The sequence below is a fragment of the Muscardinus avellanarius genome (assembly GCF_963383645.1).
Source record: "Muscardinus avellanarius genome assembly, chromosome: 21".
NCBI classification, from domain to species: domain Eukaryota; kingdom Metazoa; phylum Chordata; class Mammalia; order Rodentia; family Gliridae; genus Muscardinus; species Muscardinus avellanarius.
In genome coordinates, this window is record NC_137807.1 from 11,690,900 (window position 1) to 11,706,670 (window position 15,771).

Here is a 15,771-nt window from a genome sequence, read left to right on the forward strand (position 1 = left end):
AAGGCTCGGAGTGTGAGGCAGACCCTCAAATGCCTCTCCTTTCCCTCTCAGTAACCTGCGCCCCAGGCTTTGTAGGATTCCTCTCTACCCATGCCTCGAGGTCGTAGCAGCCCACAGTCCCCATGTCTCTCACAAAACTCAAACCGTGAAAATCAAACCCAACTACCATCAGAAAATGCGTGACTCTGTGTGTGTGTGTGTGTGTGTGTGTGTGTGTGATGCTGGAGATTGATCTCGGAAATTCTACCTCTGAGCTACACCCCCAGCCATTTTTATTTTGAAACAGGATCTTGGTAAGTTGTTAAGGACCTTGCTAAGTTGCTGAGACTAGCTTCAAACCTGGAATCCTCCTGTCTCAGCCTCCCAAGCACTGGGAATATGAGTGCACACCCCCACACTCGACCCACGGTAGAAAAGCCAGTGTCTTCAGTTTAAAGTACCGAGGTTCCAACCAGGTACGCTGTCTCCATGTTAAGTTCCCCACCGCACTGTGAACGGCCTTTATCCAAATCATATCTTCCACTTAAATCACTTTAGGGTCTTCCTAGTGCCTTAGAAGGAAGAATTACTCTACATCAGAGCTGCCAAAACACTACAACACCCGGGGCCAAATCCAGCCAGGCACCAGTTTTATAAATAAAACTTTATCAGAATACGCTCGTATTATCTGTGGCTTCTGCCTTCCACCAGTGCAGAGAGCTGAGCCGCTGCCACAGAGACTGTGCAGTCAGCAAAAACCCAAAGTACTTACCATCTGACCCTTTAAAGAAAAAGCTGGCCCAGGCCCAGCCTACAGGCCAATACCTGTTTTAATTGTAGTAAAATACATATCACATAGATAGGCGTGGTGGCGCACACTTGTAATCCCAGCACTTGGGAGGCTGAGACAGGAAGATCACACAGGTTTGAAGCCAGCCTCAGCTACTTAGTGAGGTACTCCGCAATTTAGTAAAGACCCTGTTTCCAAATAAAGTATAAAATAGGTCGGGAGTATAGCCTGGAGATAGAAAAGCCCCTGGTTCTACCCCCAGTACCACAAAATTAAAATAAAATAAAATACACAGGACATAAAAGTTACCACTTAAACTATTGTCAACTATAATTTGGGGGCATTAAGTATACTTGCACTCTTGTGCAATCATTACCACCCCCATCTCTGGGGCTTTTTCATCTTCCCAAGCTGAAATTCTATACCCAGGGATGGTGGCGCACACTTGTAATCCCAGCATTCAGGAGGCTGAGACCGGAGGATCACGGTTCATGGACAGCCTCAGCTACTTAGTGAGGCCCTCTGCAACCTAATGAGACCCTGTTTCAAAATAAAGAATAAAAAATAGGGCTGGGGGTGTAGCTTGGAGGTCAAATGTCCCTGGGTTCCATCCCCAGGCCGCAAAAAAGAAAAAAAAAAAAAACTCCCCACTTTCGCTCCCCTGCCTCCCAGCAGCCGCCATTTTCCTTCAGTCTCGGTTCCTTTTAGCAGTGGGATTAGACACTCTCCGCCCTTTGCTGTCTGGCTTCTTTCGCTTAGCGTAAGTTCTCCGGGTTCATTCGTGTGGTACCACGTGTCGGGATGCCCTTCCTCCCTAATGCTGAATAACACCGCACTGTACAGACAGGCCACGCCCGCGTATCCGTCCCCTATGGATGGACGCTGGGTTGTTTCCACCTCCCCGCAGATGTGAATAATTCTGCGACCTGTCTAATTCTTGACTCTCATCCCCATCACATGCGCCAGCTCCCCCAGGGCCTCCAGCTTTCTTCCTCCTCAACAGAGATAAGCCTTGGAGGCAAAATACTCACTTATAAAAAAAAAAAATAGAATATCTCGGGAATGGTATTTTATATGGGTTCTCTGATGAAAGGATAATATCATGATATACTGGGTTAAATGACCTATAAAAGTTATTATCGCTTCTTTTTATCTATTTTAACGTGGCTACCAGAAAATTTAAGGCTAATATATGGCTGGCATCCTATTTCTAGGTACAGGACGAGGCTAGACTCCGCTGGAGTTGGCAAAGTTCTCCCGGAAAGGGCCCGCATATTTTGGGTTTCAGGGGCCCTGATCAACAATGCCATTACTGCATGAAAGTAGCTATGGAGAGAGGAATTGAAGGAATGAACTTGGGTGTATTTCATTTACAAAAACAGGCCACGGGTCCAATTTAGTCCCCAGCCACGGTTTGCCAACCCATATTCTAGAATATTAATAGCGATTGTTATTGTTGTTGTTTTGTTTTGTTTTGTGTGTATATGTTTAGGGTGTGTGTGTGTGTGTGTGTGTGTGTGTGTGTGTGGTTTTTTTTTTTTTTAGCGGTACTGGGGATGGAACCCAGGGGCATTCTACCTCCAAGTGACACCCCCAGCCCTAGTTTTTATTCTTTATCTTGAAACAGGTTCTCACTGAGTTGCAAGGGGCCTCACTAAGTAGCTGAGGCTGGCCTCGAACTACGATCCTCCTGTCTCAGCTTCCCGAATGCTGGGATTACGAGCGTGCGCCGCCACGCCCGGCTTATACGTTTAGTTTTTGTTTTCCTTTTGCTTTGTGGTACTGGGGATTGAATGCAGGGCAAATCTATCTCTGGATACACTCCCGGCCCTATTTTACTTTTTATTTTGAAGCAGGGACTTGCTAGATTTCTGAGACCGTCCTCAAACCTGGGATCCTCCTGTCTCAGCCTCTCAAGTACTGGGATTAAATGTATGTGCCACCGTGTCCAGTTGATGGCCGATTCTGGGAAATTCCTTTCTATTCCGCGTCTCAGCACCCTCAGTGGAAAGCCGCCTTCCCCGGCCACAGTTGGGAGACAGGACAGGAGTCTACTCTGCAATCCTGGGCCTGGGCAGCTCCTAAGCCACTGACCCCAGCCCCGGCACTCACTTGGGCGTGTGGGCCTCGTCCACGCGGTTGCCCAGCTGGAACTCGTGGGACTTGCTCCGGTGCAGGGCGGTGAAGCCGGGGATCAGGTGGATGAGCTTGCGGGAGGAGGGCGGCGGCGTCCCCGGGGGCTTCAGTTTGTTCTTCTTCCTCAGGGGCGGCGTGCCTGGCGGGGTCACGGTGGTGACAATATTCGGGGTGCGAGGTGGGGTGCGAACTGCGTGCCGCTGCCGGGGCGACGGGGGCAGGGAACGATGGCCCGACTCCAGGGGCGGCGGCGGGCACAAGCCCGGGTAGGCCTCCACCGTGATCCTGTCCACCTGGGTGTACACAGGGGCCCCGGGCACAGGGCTGGAGTGACAGTGCTGGCTGCACCTGGACGGCACCCTGGGGCTCTGCGAGAGGTGGGTGCGGGTCCACGGGGCGGGCTCCGCGGGGCACACGGGGTTGTTCTCCTTCCCCGTCTCCGGCGTGGGCCACTGGATGGTCCAGTCCTGTTTGGAAAGGTTGCCTCCTGAGTCAAAAGAATGGAGAGAGAAGATGGGTGAGCCAGGAGGAACGAGGGAGCGTGGCGTACACACCACTGCGTCATAAGTCACGGCACCTTAGAACATCCCAGGCACGCCACACGCACCTCAGGTCACACGAGGGTCACGTCATGGGCACCTTAGGTCATACCCAGGTCATGCCACATGCACCTTAGGTCACATGAGGGTCACGTCATGGGCCTAAGTCATGACCCTAAGTCATACCCAGGTCACACTACACACACCTTAGATCACATGCAGATGATATCATATGAACATTAGATCACATGCAGATAATATCATATGAACCTCAGATCACATGGAGGTTACTTAGATCATACCCAGGTCCTACCACACACACATTAGATTAGACACAGGTCACATTAAATGCAACACAGTATATGCAGGTCACACTAAATGCACCTTAGATCACATGAAGGTTATACCACGTGCACTTAGGTCATACCCAGGTCCTACCACACACACATCAGATCATACACAGGTCACATTAAATGCAACACATAGCATAGGCAGGTCACACCACGGCACCTTACATCACATGAGGGTTATATCACGAGCACTTAGGTCATACGCAGGTCACACCACGGCACCTCAGCTCACACGCAGGTCACGGCATATGCACCATACAGCGTATGCAGGTTATAGTACATGCACCTTAGATCACATGCAAGTAATTTCATAGCAACCTTGGGTCAAATGCAGGTTATTCGATATGCACCTTAGCGCACATGCAGATAATATCAAATGAGCCTTAGATCACATGCAGGTTATATCCCGTGAACCTTAGAGCACATAAAGGCTATGACCCTAGATCACATGCACAATATCCTACGCACCCTAGATCACATGTCTTAGGTCACATGCAGGCCATGTCATGTGAACCTTAGGTTATCAGCAGGTGGTATCTCCTGCACCTTAACTCATATGCGGTTATATCCTCGCACCTTACACCAAATGTGCTCACTTCATACACACCTAAAATCGTATCTAGTCACCTCATATGCACGTTACCCCATTCACACCACAGACACATCACATCAAACATGCTTTAAATCATATACACGCCACGTATGTACACCAGATGTATGTTATACAATATGCATGCTTCACCACACTCATATGATTTGTACACTATTATATCACACACAGCATAAGCACATTTATAAAATCCCAATGCACCCACGAGGCCCCTTTGCAAAGAGAATGACCTCCCTTTGCTGCCCCCATCGCCCTCTCCACCCACATCCTACATCCTCTCCCCGCGCTGCCCCACGGCTGGGACACCCACAGCCCCAAAGCCCAGAAACGCAAAGAAGTTAATTTTGCCCGTTTCGCTTCCACATATCCTGGTTCCAGCAGTTCCAAGGTGATCTAAAGAGCTCAAGGATAACGTTTCCCTTGCAAGGCAATTTTAAGACCTAATCCCCACCCGGAGCCCAGTCCACCCGTGGTCCTTCGCTGGTCACCTCTTCAGCCGCTGCCCACCCGATGTGGATCTGCACCGCCGTGCACTTGCTTATGCATTTGCTCAACAGATGCTCTGTCCCGAGCACTGTGCCTTTCGGCAGCCACTGACAAGGCCCGGTCATCAGGGCTGGAGAACGCGGGCCACGCAAACCTCGGAACGCTGCTCACACACTAAGGGAACCTGGGCGCGTCTCCAGGGAGTCCTGCTAAGCAAAAAGGCTGCTGTCCAAAGTTTACCCACCGTCCTTCTCCGTTTACACAGTGTTCTTGAAATCACAGCACTCTAGAAGCAGAGGGTAGATGGCTGGTCGCCAGGGTCAGGGATGGGGATGAAGACACGGGAGGGATTCTGTGACTCCGGATGTGGCCCAGCGTTTGACTGTGGTGATGGACATTCGACCCCACCCAGGGGCGAAATGACGGAGAACTAAATACATACACCGTGTGCCAGTCAACCTGGCCACACCCGAACAGACCAGCAGAATCAACATCGATATTTCGGTTGTGATGCTACCATTTTGCAAAATGTTACCACTAAAAGACCTGAGCAAAGTATATGAGGAATATCTCTGTATTATTTCTTACAACTTTGCATGAATTAAGAGCAATTAATCATAGACTTCAAACTAGCTATCAGAAAGGATTTTGAATGTTTCCAACACAAAACCACGATAAACTGTGCAGATCAAAATAACTGACACATGCCGGGCGCGGTGGCGCACGCTTGTCATCCCCGCGCTTGGGAGGCGGAGACAGGAGGATCGCACGGGTTCGGAGCCAGCCGCGCTGGCTTAAGAGACCCTGTTTCCAAATTTAAAAATATATATAAAATAGGTCTGGGAGTGTAGCCCAGAGGTAGAAGGGTTTCCAGGAACTCCAGTGCCACCAAATAATTAATAATAATAATAATAATAATAATAATAATAATTGACACATTATATGTACCTACTAAAATGTCAGGTTGTAGCCCATAAATATGTACAATTTCTATGTGTTAATTGACCAAAAAAGTTTGTGGTATTGGGGCCCTATTTTTATTTTCTATTTTTAAGCAGGGTCTTACTAAGTTGCCGAGGGTCTCTTAAGTCACTAAGGCTGGCCTCAAACCTGTGATCCTCCTGAGTTATAAGCATGTACCACCACACTCAGCTAAAAATTGTTTTTAAAAATTAAAACTTATTAAAAGATGTTTTAATATGTAAATTAAGATGTTAAAAAACGAATGAGGAGAGATGATGAAGAAGGAAGAGGAGGGGGAGGAGGAGAAAGAGGAAGAGGGGGAGGAGGAGGAAGAAGGGGAGGAGGAGGAAGAAGTGGAGGAGGAGGAAGAAGGGGAGGAGGAGGAAGAAGGGGAGGAGGAGGAAGAAGGGGAGGAGGAGGAGGAAGAAGGGGAGGAGGAGGAAGAAGGGGAGGAGGAGGAAGAAGGGGAGGAGGAGGAAGAAGGGGAGGAGGAGGAGGAAGAAGGGGAGGAGGAGGAAGAAGGGGAGGAGGAGGAAGAAGGGGAGGAGGAGGAGGAAGAAGGGGAGGAGGAGGAAGAAGGGGAGGAGGAGGAAGAAGGGGAGGAGGAGGAAGAAGGGGAGGAGGAGGAAGGGGAGGAGGAGGAAGGGGAGGAGGAGGAAGAAGGGGAGGAGGAGGAGGAAGAAGGGGAGGAGGAGGAAGAAGGGGAGGAGGAGGAAGAAGGGGAGGAGGAGGAAGAAGGGGAGGAGGAGGAAGAAGGGGAGGAGGAGGAAGGGGAGGAGGAGGAGGAGGAGGAAGGGGAGGAGGAGGAGGAGGAAGAAGGGGAGGAGGAGGAAGGGGAGGAGGAGGAGGAGGAGGAAGGGGAGGAGGAGGAGGAGGAAGAAGGGGAGGAGGAGGAAGGGGAGGGGGAGGAGGAGGAAGAAGGGGAGGAGGAGGAAGGGGAGGAGGAGGAGGAAGAAGGGGAGGAGGAGGAAGAAGGGGAGGAGGAGGAAGGGGAGGGGGAGGAGGAAGAAACTCTCCAGTGTGCATGGGGGAGAGCAGGTGGGACCTGGGGGAGATGTCTCAGGGCGCTCCCATGATGGCCAGCAAAGGAAATTTGGGGCAGAAAGAAATCTCAATTCACAGCCAATGAGCAATAACAATAATAATTACAATAACTACCGTAACGAGAGCTCATTTATAGCACATCTGACAGTTTACAAAGTGCTTTTAGGAATGCTGACTCACTGCCCCATTTTAAATTAAAACAACTCATTTTGTTATTACATATTCATTCCAAAAAAAAAAAAAAAACAACCACAACAAAGAGAATTTGGATAGGGAAAAAAGGTCTCGTAGCTCTATACCCCAGCCTGGTCATTCCTCTTAACACTAGGCTGTCGAGCTTTCTAGAAGGTTTTCTGTGCACTTTTCCTTAAGAAAAAAAATGCCATAAGATCTAATTTAAGGGTTCATCTCCTTTCTTCACATTATATTGGGAATGTTTCATATCTTAATTTTTGCAACTCTAGGATCTAAGGGTCACTCCGATCTCTATCTTGTAGGTAAGGACACTTATGTGCAAAAGTGCCCGACACCGTGCAGAGATGGTCACTGGCAGCCAGGGTCCCACCCAGGACCTCGGCGTCTCAACAACCAGCGCATACGGGTGTCTGTAACCAACAGCCAGGGCCTGCCTCTGCGGAGGACCGTGGACCCTCACAGACCAGCCAAATGGGAATACATGCTGGACCTCTTCCCTCCTCCCAAACCTCCCAGAACCTTCTATCAAAGTCACCATATCTATGTGTTCTCAAATACATTACACAGACGCATTAACCCAGCAATTGCATCCATTCTGAAGTCAGATGACTTGGGCTTCGATCGTAGCTCCCTGTTTTCTGGCTGTGTGACCTTGGGTACTCCACTAACCTCTCTGGCCCTTAGCTCTATCGCCTGTGAAATGTAATAGGCCCTCCCTGCCTCAGGGACTTTCATCAAAACCAAATGGGATAACGTAAGACGCTTAGCAGAACTCCTAGCACCCGAAAATGTTAGCGATTCTGATTCTCAACACTATGGCAATATGTCACCGTCACCTGCTGCAGAACATGGGCCGGTGTGAAGAGTTCTGCTTCCTCCCTTTGTGCAGAGAAGAAGCCGGCTTCACAGAGGCCAAATAACCCTGCCAGCCCCAAGCAGAACAGAAACTCAAGCCCACAGAGCGTCCCCATCACCCAGCAAGGTCCGGAGAGATGTATGTGCTCAGGGAATACAGACTCATTGTCAAATCTGCCTATGTAAAACATGTTTAAGAAAGAAAATATGGCCAGGCTTGGTGGCCCACGCCTGTAATCCCAGTGCTTGGGAGGTAGAGGCAGGAGGACCACAGGTTCAAAGATAGCTCAGCAATGTATTGGTACTCGGCAATGTAGTGATATTCTCGGCAACCTAGTGAGACCCTGTTTTAAAATAAAAAATAAAATAAAAATAAATTAAATAAATTTAAAAAATAAAATAGGCCTTGGGGTATAGTTCAGAGGTTGAATGCCCCTGGGTTCGATCCCCAGTACCACAAAAACAGGTTCACAATCCAATAGGAAAGACCTACAACCAAATATACTCTCACTAAGAGTCTATTCCTTGGAATAGACAGCAAAGAATTGAAAGCAAGGCTTCAAATGCCTGTATGTAACTGTTCGCTGCAGCACTACTGGCAGTCACCAAAAGGCAGAAACGACCCTAGTATCTGAATGAATGGAGAGGAATCCGAAGAAGGGAGAAGCAAAATGTGGTATGTCCATTCAAAGGAATATGACTCAACCATAAAGAAGAATGAAATTCTAATTCATGCTGCAACATGGATGAACCTTGAAGACATTAGGCTAAATGACTACCAGTAGGTTTGGGGTTTCCTTCTGGAGTAATGGAAATGTTCTGGAGCTAGACAAAGGTGACTGTTTGCACAACACTGTGGATGCACTAAATACCGCAGATGGCTAATTGCATGTTATATGAATTTCACCATCATAACGTAAATCAGTAAGTACCCACAATCCCAGACACAGAGTTCTATCTCAGAGAACACGGGAGCGTGCCCGCGCAGAGGGAGGTGCCTTGTGCAGGTGGGAAAGACACCTGGAGGAGGCGGGGCCTACGCCCACCCAGGCGCTCTTCTACAATTGGTGGAATGGCTAATTAGCGCAGCCGTTATGGGAAGAAGTGTGGAAATTCCCCGGAAAACTGAGAATGGATCCACCGAACGCTTCAGCTGGACCACTCCTGGCTATCTTTCTAAAGGAACCGAAGTCAGCGCATCACAGTGATCCAGGCATAGTCCTGTGTATATCAGCACAATTCACAATGGCCAGACCACGGAGCCAGCCCAGGTGTCCAGCAACAGAGGAATGGATTCTAAAATTATGGGACAGACGCACAATGCAATTCTACTCACCAACAAAGAAGAACAAAATTAGGTCATTCGCAGGAAAATAATGGATGGACCTGGGTAACGGTTTGTTAAGTGAGATTTTCCAGTCACACACAAAAAATAGGAGGGTCATAGCCGGGCGTGGTGGCGCAAGCTTGTCATCCCCGCGCTTGGGAGGCTGAGACAGGAGGATCGCGCAGGTTCGAAGCCAGCCGCGCTGGCTTAAAAGACCCTGATTCCAAATAAAAATATGAAATAGGTCTGGGAAGGTAGCCTGGAGGTAGAAGGGCTTCCAGGAACCCCAGTACCACCAAAAAGAAGAAGAAGAAGAAGAAGGAGGAGGAGGAGGAGGAGGAGGGGAAGGGGAAGGGGAAGGGGAAGAGGAAGAAGGAGAAGGAGGAGGAGGAGGAGGAGGAAGAGGAGGAGGAGGAGGAGGGGAAGGGGAAGGGGAAGAGGAAGAAGGAGAAGGAGGAGAAGCAGAAGGAGAAGGAGAAGGAGAAGGAGAGGGAGAGGGAGAGGGAGAGGGAGAAGGAGGAGAAGGAGAAGGAGAAGGAGAAGGAGAAGAAGAAGAAGAAGAAGAAGAAGAAGAAGAAGAAGAAGAAGAAGAAGAAGAAGAAGAAGAAGAAGAAGAAGAAGAGAAAGAAGGGTCATGTGTTTTCTCTTATATTTGGAAAGTAGGGGTAACTGGGATACAGAGGGGCTTCAGATGATGGAGAAGAAAACTGGGCAAAGCGATGGAGGGATCTAGAGGAGAGTGGAATGGGGGTGGAGAATCAATAAAGGAAAGATTCCTGCTGAAGTTCTATACCTATCTGAAATTGCCGATGCCAACTTCAATATTATGTATGAGGGAGGAGAGGGAGCGAGGGGGCAGGGGCCGGGAAGCCCACCAAGCGCCGTGTGTAGGCACGTCCCCATACTCTGAACGTCATTATGATGTGATACCACAGTGCATAAAAAAGTATATTCAATTTTTTTTTTTTGCAGTACTGGGAATGGAACCCAGGGGCATTCTACCTCCGAGCTACACCCCCAGCCCTATTTTTAATTCTTTATTTGGAAACAGGGTCTCACCGAGTTGCAGAGGGCCTCACTAGGTAGCTGAGGCTGGCTACGAACCCGGATCCTCCTGTCTCAGCCTCCCAAATGCTGGGATGACAAGCGTGTGCCACCACGCCTGGCTTATATTTATTTTTTTTAAAGAAATTCCTAGAGCCCATGTGATGGCACACGCTTGACTGGGCCCCTGTGGGTGCCCTCCCAGAGAGGGAGTGGCCGCCTGCAGCAGCTGGGGCTCATGGCTCCCAGCCTCGTCCAAGCTTTCCTCTGCCATGAATGAGATGCCAGGGAAGCCATGTTCCTGCCAGGCCATCCTGCTGCACTCACGGGCTTGTGACCTGAGCCCCAGCTCACGCAGAGAGAAGGGTCGGCCCGCCCACTGCACAGGTGCTGAGAATGGATCGGGGCTGGAGGCCATGGCTCTGTCCATCCGTCTCCGTGGATGGAGTCCCTCTCCTGGAGCCTGGAGCTTGCCTCTGGATCCCTGTGTGCTGGCCCTGTGCAGAGGGGAATGGGGGCCATACGCCTGCCCCTCCTCCTGTGTTACCCGTATTGTTGAAGCCGCCCTGGAAGCCCTGGCGCTGGAGCGTGTGGGCATCTCTCCTCACGGCTCAATAGAACCCTCCACGAGCAGGGCAGGGGCATGCTCTGCAGAACGCCATGGGAGGCCGTCTCTGACCCTGACATGGAAAAAGGATTGTGGGGCCAGGATGGTGGTGAGCCTGAGGCTTCCAGAGGTTTCTGGATGGGAGGTGATGAGGGCCTGGGATAGGATATGGCAGAGAAGACAGAAAGACATGGGCTTAATACATGTCAGGGGAGAATGAGAAGAATAGCTAACACCTTACAATGAACTCCACACCGTGGTTCTGAGTAATTTGCGTGCGAGAAATTGAATCACCACGCGACCATCCTATGGGGTAGGAAAAAGTGACTCCATCCGATAGATGAGGGAACTGAGGCACAGAGAGGTTAAATAGTTAGCTTAAGCCGGGCGTGGTGGCGCACGCTTGTAATCCCCGCGCTTGGGAGGCGGAGACAGGAGGATCGCGCAGGTTCGAAGCCAGCCGCGCGCACTGGCTTAGGAGACCCTGTTTCCAAAATGAAAATGTAAAAATAGGTCTGGGAGTATAGCCTGGAGGTAGAAGGGCTTCCAGGAACCCCAGTACCACCAAAAAAAAAAAAAAAATAGTTAGCTTAAGCCACACAGCCAGGAGGAAGGGCAGCGGGACTTCAGGGTACCCTCTGTACCCTGAACCATGATGCTAAGCCCAAGTTGAGGTCCCGATTGCTAACGGTGCTGGTGGCCCTGAGGGGCGTGGAAACTGAGCCCAGAGGGGGGGTGGCCCAGTCAGACAGAAAGAGTGACTCCCTGCAAGACACCCCGGGGAGACTCCTGAGACGGACATACCTGACCCTCACCTTTCTCTTCTCCCCAGAAACTGGGCTCACCCTCCAGGAAAAACTCATTTTTGTAGCGGCGAGGACTGATCAGGAAATTTTAAGATCTCCCGAGTCTATCTAAGGCAGTGTTGGGCTCATCTTAGATTTTATTTCATTACAAAGGCACGGCACAAATTCATCCTGCTCACCTTCCATCTCCTCTTGCGTCTGATCCTGGCTTCCCAGAGAAGAGGGCCCAAGACCCTGAGAGGGAAAGGGGTCGCACCACGCGTCCCCCCCCCCCTGCCCGGCCCCCACAGGAGAGCGCCTCTGCATCGGAAAGGCCAGCAGAAAGGCCAAGAACAACCTTATTTTATTTTATTATTTTGGAAATAAGGTCTCGCCAAGTTGCTCAGTCTGCCTTCGAACCTGCAATCTTCCTGTCTCGACCTCCCAAGTACTGAGATTACAGGTGTGAACCCCTCCGCCTGGCTCAAAGCAGGAGTTTTAGCACGCACAGGACACCCCAACCTCTGCGACAGGACTTGCCCGTATGTGTCTCGCTGTGACTCAGTTTCTCCATCTGTAACGTGGAGTCAACAACAAACCTTTTTCCCAGGACTGTTCCGAGAACTCAATAAAAGCAGGCGAATGGAATGTTTAGCGTAATCTCTGGCACAGAGACTGAAACGCATAAAGTCTCATGTAAAAAGAAAGGAAAGCCGCCTCCTCTACGTGATGCTGCGGAGGGTTAAGACAAGCGTATAACACTGAGTGCCTGACACTGAGCCGGCCCCTGCAGACCACTCCTGCCTGGTCTTGCCAGGTGCTGCCCCCTCCACGAAGGCAAACCCATGGTATCAAAACCACCGAGTCCTTACTGAGGATTGAACCATGTCCCCCAAAAAGATATGCTGAAGTGTTAGCCCCCCAGTACCCTATTTGCAACTAGGGCCTTTGCAAATGAAATCAAGTGAAGAGAGTGAACACTGGATTGGGGTGCTGCCCAAGTTCAGAGACATGACCTTATAAAAAGAGAGAGCTGGGCGTGGTGGCACACACTCGCAATACTTGGGAGGCTGAGACAGGAGGATCGCAGGTTCGCGGCCAGTCTCTGCAACTTAGCGAGGCCCTCCGCGACTTAGACCCTGTTTCAAGATAAAAAATAAAACAGAGCTGGGAGTGTAGCTCAGAGGCAGAATGCCCTTGAGCTCAATCCTCAGTACCATAAAAAATGATAAAAGGAAGAGGAGGAGCAGGGGGAGCAGGGAGGAAGGAGAGGAGGAGGGGGAAGAGGGAGGAAGAGGAGGAAGAGGAGGAGGAGGGGGGAGGGGAGGAGGAGGACAGAGAAGACCAGGTGAAGACAGAGAGACTAAAGTGTAAGGTGATTCTGCTACAAGCCAAGGGGTGTGGAGGAGTGCCACATCCCCAGAAGCTGGAGGAGAGCGAGCTTTTGGAGGAGGGCGAGGCCACCCTTCCCACACCTGGATTCCACACTTGAAACCCCCAGGACTGAGAGAATTCCCTGTTGTTTGAAGCCATCTGGCTTGTGGTGGCTTTATCAGAGTGGCCCTAGAAAACCTGTACAGCCCTTATAAGGAATCAGTAACATTTGCTGAGCACTGACTGGGGGAGTCCTCATAAAACTAGTAAGCACTGGGGCTGGGTGCAGCTCTGTGGTGGAGTGCTTGCCTAGCATACACAGGGCCCTGGGTTCCATCCCTGGCACTGAAAAAAAACATTAGCATTTGGAGGTACTTGCTGGTCTCAGAGTTTGGGGAGTCCGTGCTAGACCTACTTACCCGTGGGGTAAGGGCTACCAATCCAGCTTATCAGCAAATACTGGATAAATAAAAGGACCTGGGTAAAGTCCCAGAGTCCACGGCAAACTACACCCACACCTTCTGATTTAATCATAGGGCATCCTGCAGCTGAGCACACACTGCCCCAATAACCTGCAGTTCTCCATAAAGAGTGAGTCTGTCTGTCTGCCTCTCTCTCTATCTATCTATCTATCTATCTATCTATCTTTTCAAAGTCTTAGAGATAAGAAAGAACACCCTTTGCCCCTGCCCAATCCCTTCCTCTCAGGAAATCACCTTGCTCTCCACCCCTACACCTCAAAATCAGAAGCTTAGGGGTAAATCAGCAAAGAGTTCTGGGTTCTCATCACCCGAGCTGCTGTCTGCGGCCCCAACAGGGACCCGACCCCTCCGTGGGAGCCTCGGAAGCACCACGCTGATGGGTTGTATTATATCAACACTCCCGCTCCCTTTTGATCCTCTCTTTAATAAAGTCTCAGGGAGAAGAGGTAATTTTTCATTTTAAATGGGGAAGGTGTGGCGGCAAGGGGCTCGGGGTTATTAATCGTCGCCCGGCTACCTTGTCATCGGCTTCTGGAAAATCGTTTCATTTCGAGTCTAGCAATGGGCGGGGAGAAGGAGAAGGGTTTTAAGAAATGAAAAGTCTGAGGACTTATGAAAGACATTTCAAGGTACAGAGGTTTTTTCTTTTGGCATTCTCTGATAAGAGAACCGGGGAAAGAAAAGCCACTCTCGAGGGAGAAAGTGATTTCAGAAAAGCTGGGCGAGTGTCTGCCTCCTTTGTCCCTCCCCATTAAAACTACACAGACAGACAGATGTGTGACTTAGGATGTGTCTGAGTCTCCGAGCCGGCGGCAGCATGGGCACGTGCGCCAGCCCTTCAGAGGCGGATGGAGCAGGGACCCTCGTCCCGGGATTACCGATGCCGATAACGTTCGTGAATATTGCAAAGCACGTCTTGGTTTAATCCTCCTAAGTTTCTGGCAGGAAGCAGAAGTTTGAGATACTGTTGGAAAATACTTGTCTGGAGCAAATAACAGTAACATGAACAATTATTATTTGGGTAAAGCAAATGACAGTAAACACAATGATTTTTTTTTTATAGCTTGAGTAGCCCTAATCCTCAAAGCCAAAATTCAAAGTGCTCTAAAATCTGAAATATTTTGAGTGCCGCCGTGCACAAGTGGAAAATTCCACACCAGACCTCGAGGGATGGGACACAGTAAATACACAGATTTGCTAAAAAAAAAAAAAAAAAAAGCATTTGAAATTATTTTCAGACTGTGTATGTAAGAAGGATCTGAAACATATAGGAGTTTTATGTTTGGGCTTGGGTCCCATCTCCAAGATATTTTATCATATAAATGTAACTGTTCCAAAACTTGGGGAAAAAATCAGAAATCCAGAATACTTCTGGTCTCAGGCACTTTGGATATTTAACACATAATGATAATGACTATTGTCATTATCGACTGATGTTATTATCGCTAATAACAGTTTGCTACTTACTGAACATATACTACATGCCCAATACTAGCCTAAGTATTTTATATGCAGCCATTCATGAAATCTTCACAAGATCCTATAAAGAAAACTTGCTACGTGTCACGTGCTGGGGGCTGGTGGGAGCTTGCTGAGGACTGAACCCAGGGACATTCTGCCTCTGAGCTACAACTTCAGTTCTATTTTATTTTTTAGTTTGAAACAGAGTCTAAGTTATTGGAGACTTCCCAAGTGTGCGCCACCACGCCTGGTTCCGATTTTATTTTTTTTAGTTTGAAACAGGGTCTCAGTTAGTTGCAGAGGACCCTGCCAAGTTGCTGAGGCTGGCCTCCAACCTAAGATCCTCTCGCTTCAGCCTCCCAAGCACTAGGATTACTGGTGTGTGCTGCCATGCTGGGTGTATATATCCACTTTACAGTAGAAAAAAAATGAGGAAAAATGGATTCTTAGCAAAAGCAAGATGCCCAAGGTCACACAGCTAATAAGTAACAGATTGGGGTTTCTGATCCAGATCTCCGCCCTTCACCACCGAGACTTCTCCCCTGCACCCTCTCAGGACACCTGGACAGAAACCTGACATAAGTTGGGGTTACTTTACACAGGCCCGGGGTGACTTTCCCCAAGTCAAGTGTGATATTCGATTTAGCCATCATCCCAGAAAGAGTGAGACCGGAAATCCAGGGAGAATTTTCTAGTTCTAGTTTGTGATACTTTCAATAAGAATGGAGGTTGGACAAATGAGAA

The 15,771-nt window shown here is 49.4% G+C and overlaps 1 protein-coding gene across 1 annotated transcript in view; it reads right to left on the reverse strand.

The window, feature by feature from the left end:
- Window positions 1-15,771, reverse strand: part of KSR2 (kinase suppressor of ras 2) — a gene marked incomplete at both ends in the record, with an annotated part of 432,583 nt that overhangs the window by 241,736 nt on the left and 175,076 nt on the right. Inside the window, one exon of the mRNA XM_080717771.1 lies at window positions 2,882-3,392. Coding sequence (XP_080573897.1) covers window positions 2,882-3,392 — 511 coding nt within the window. The remainder of the gene's footprint in view (window positions 1-2,881; window positions 3,393-15,771) is intronic.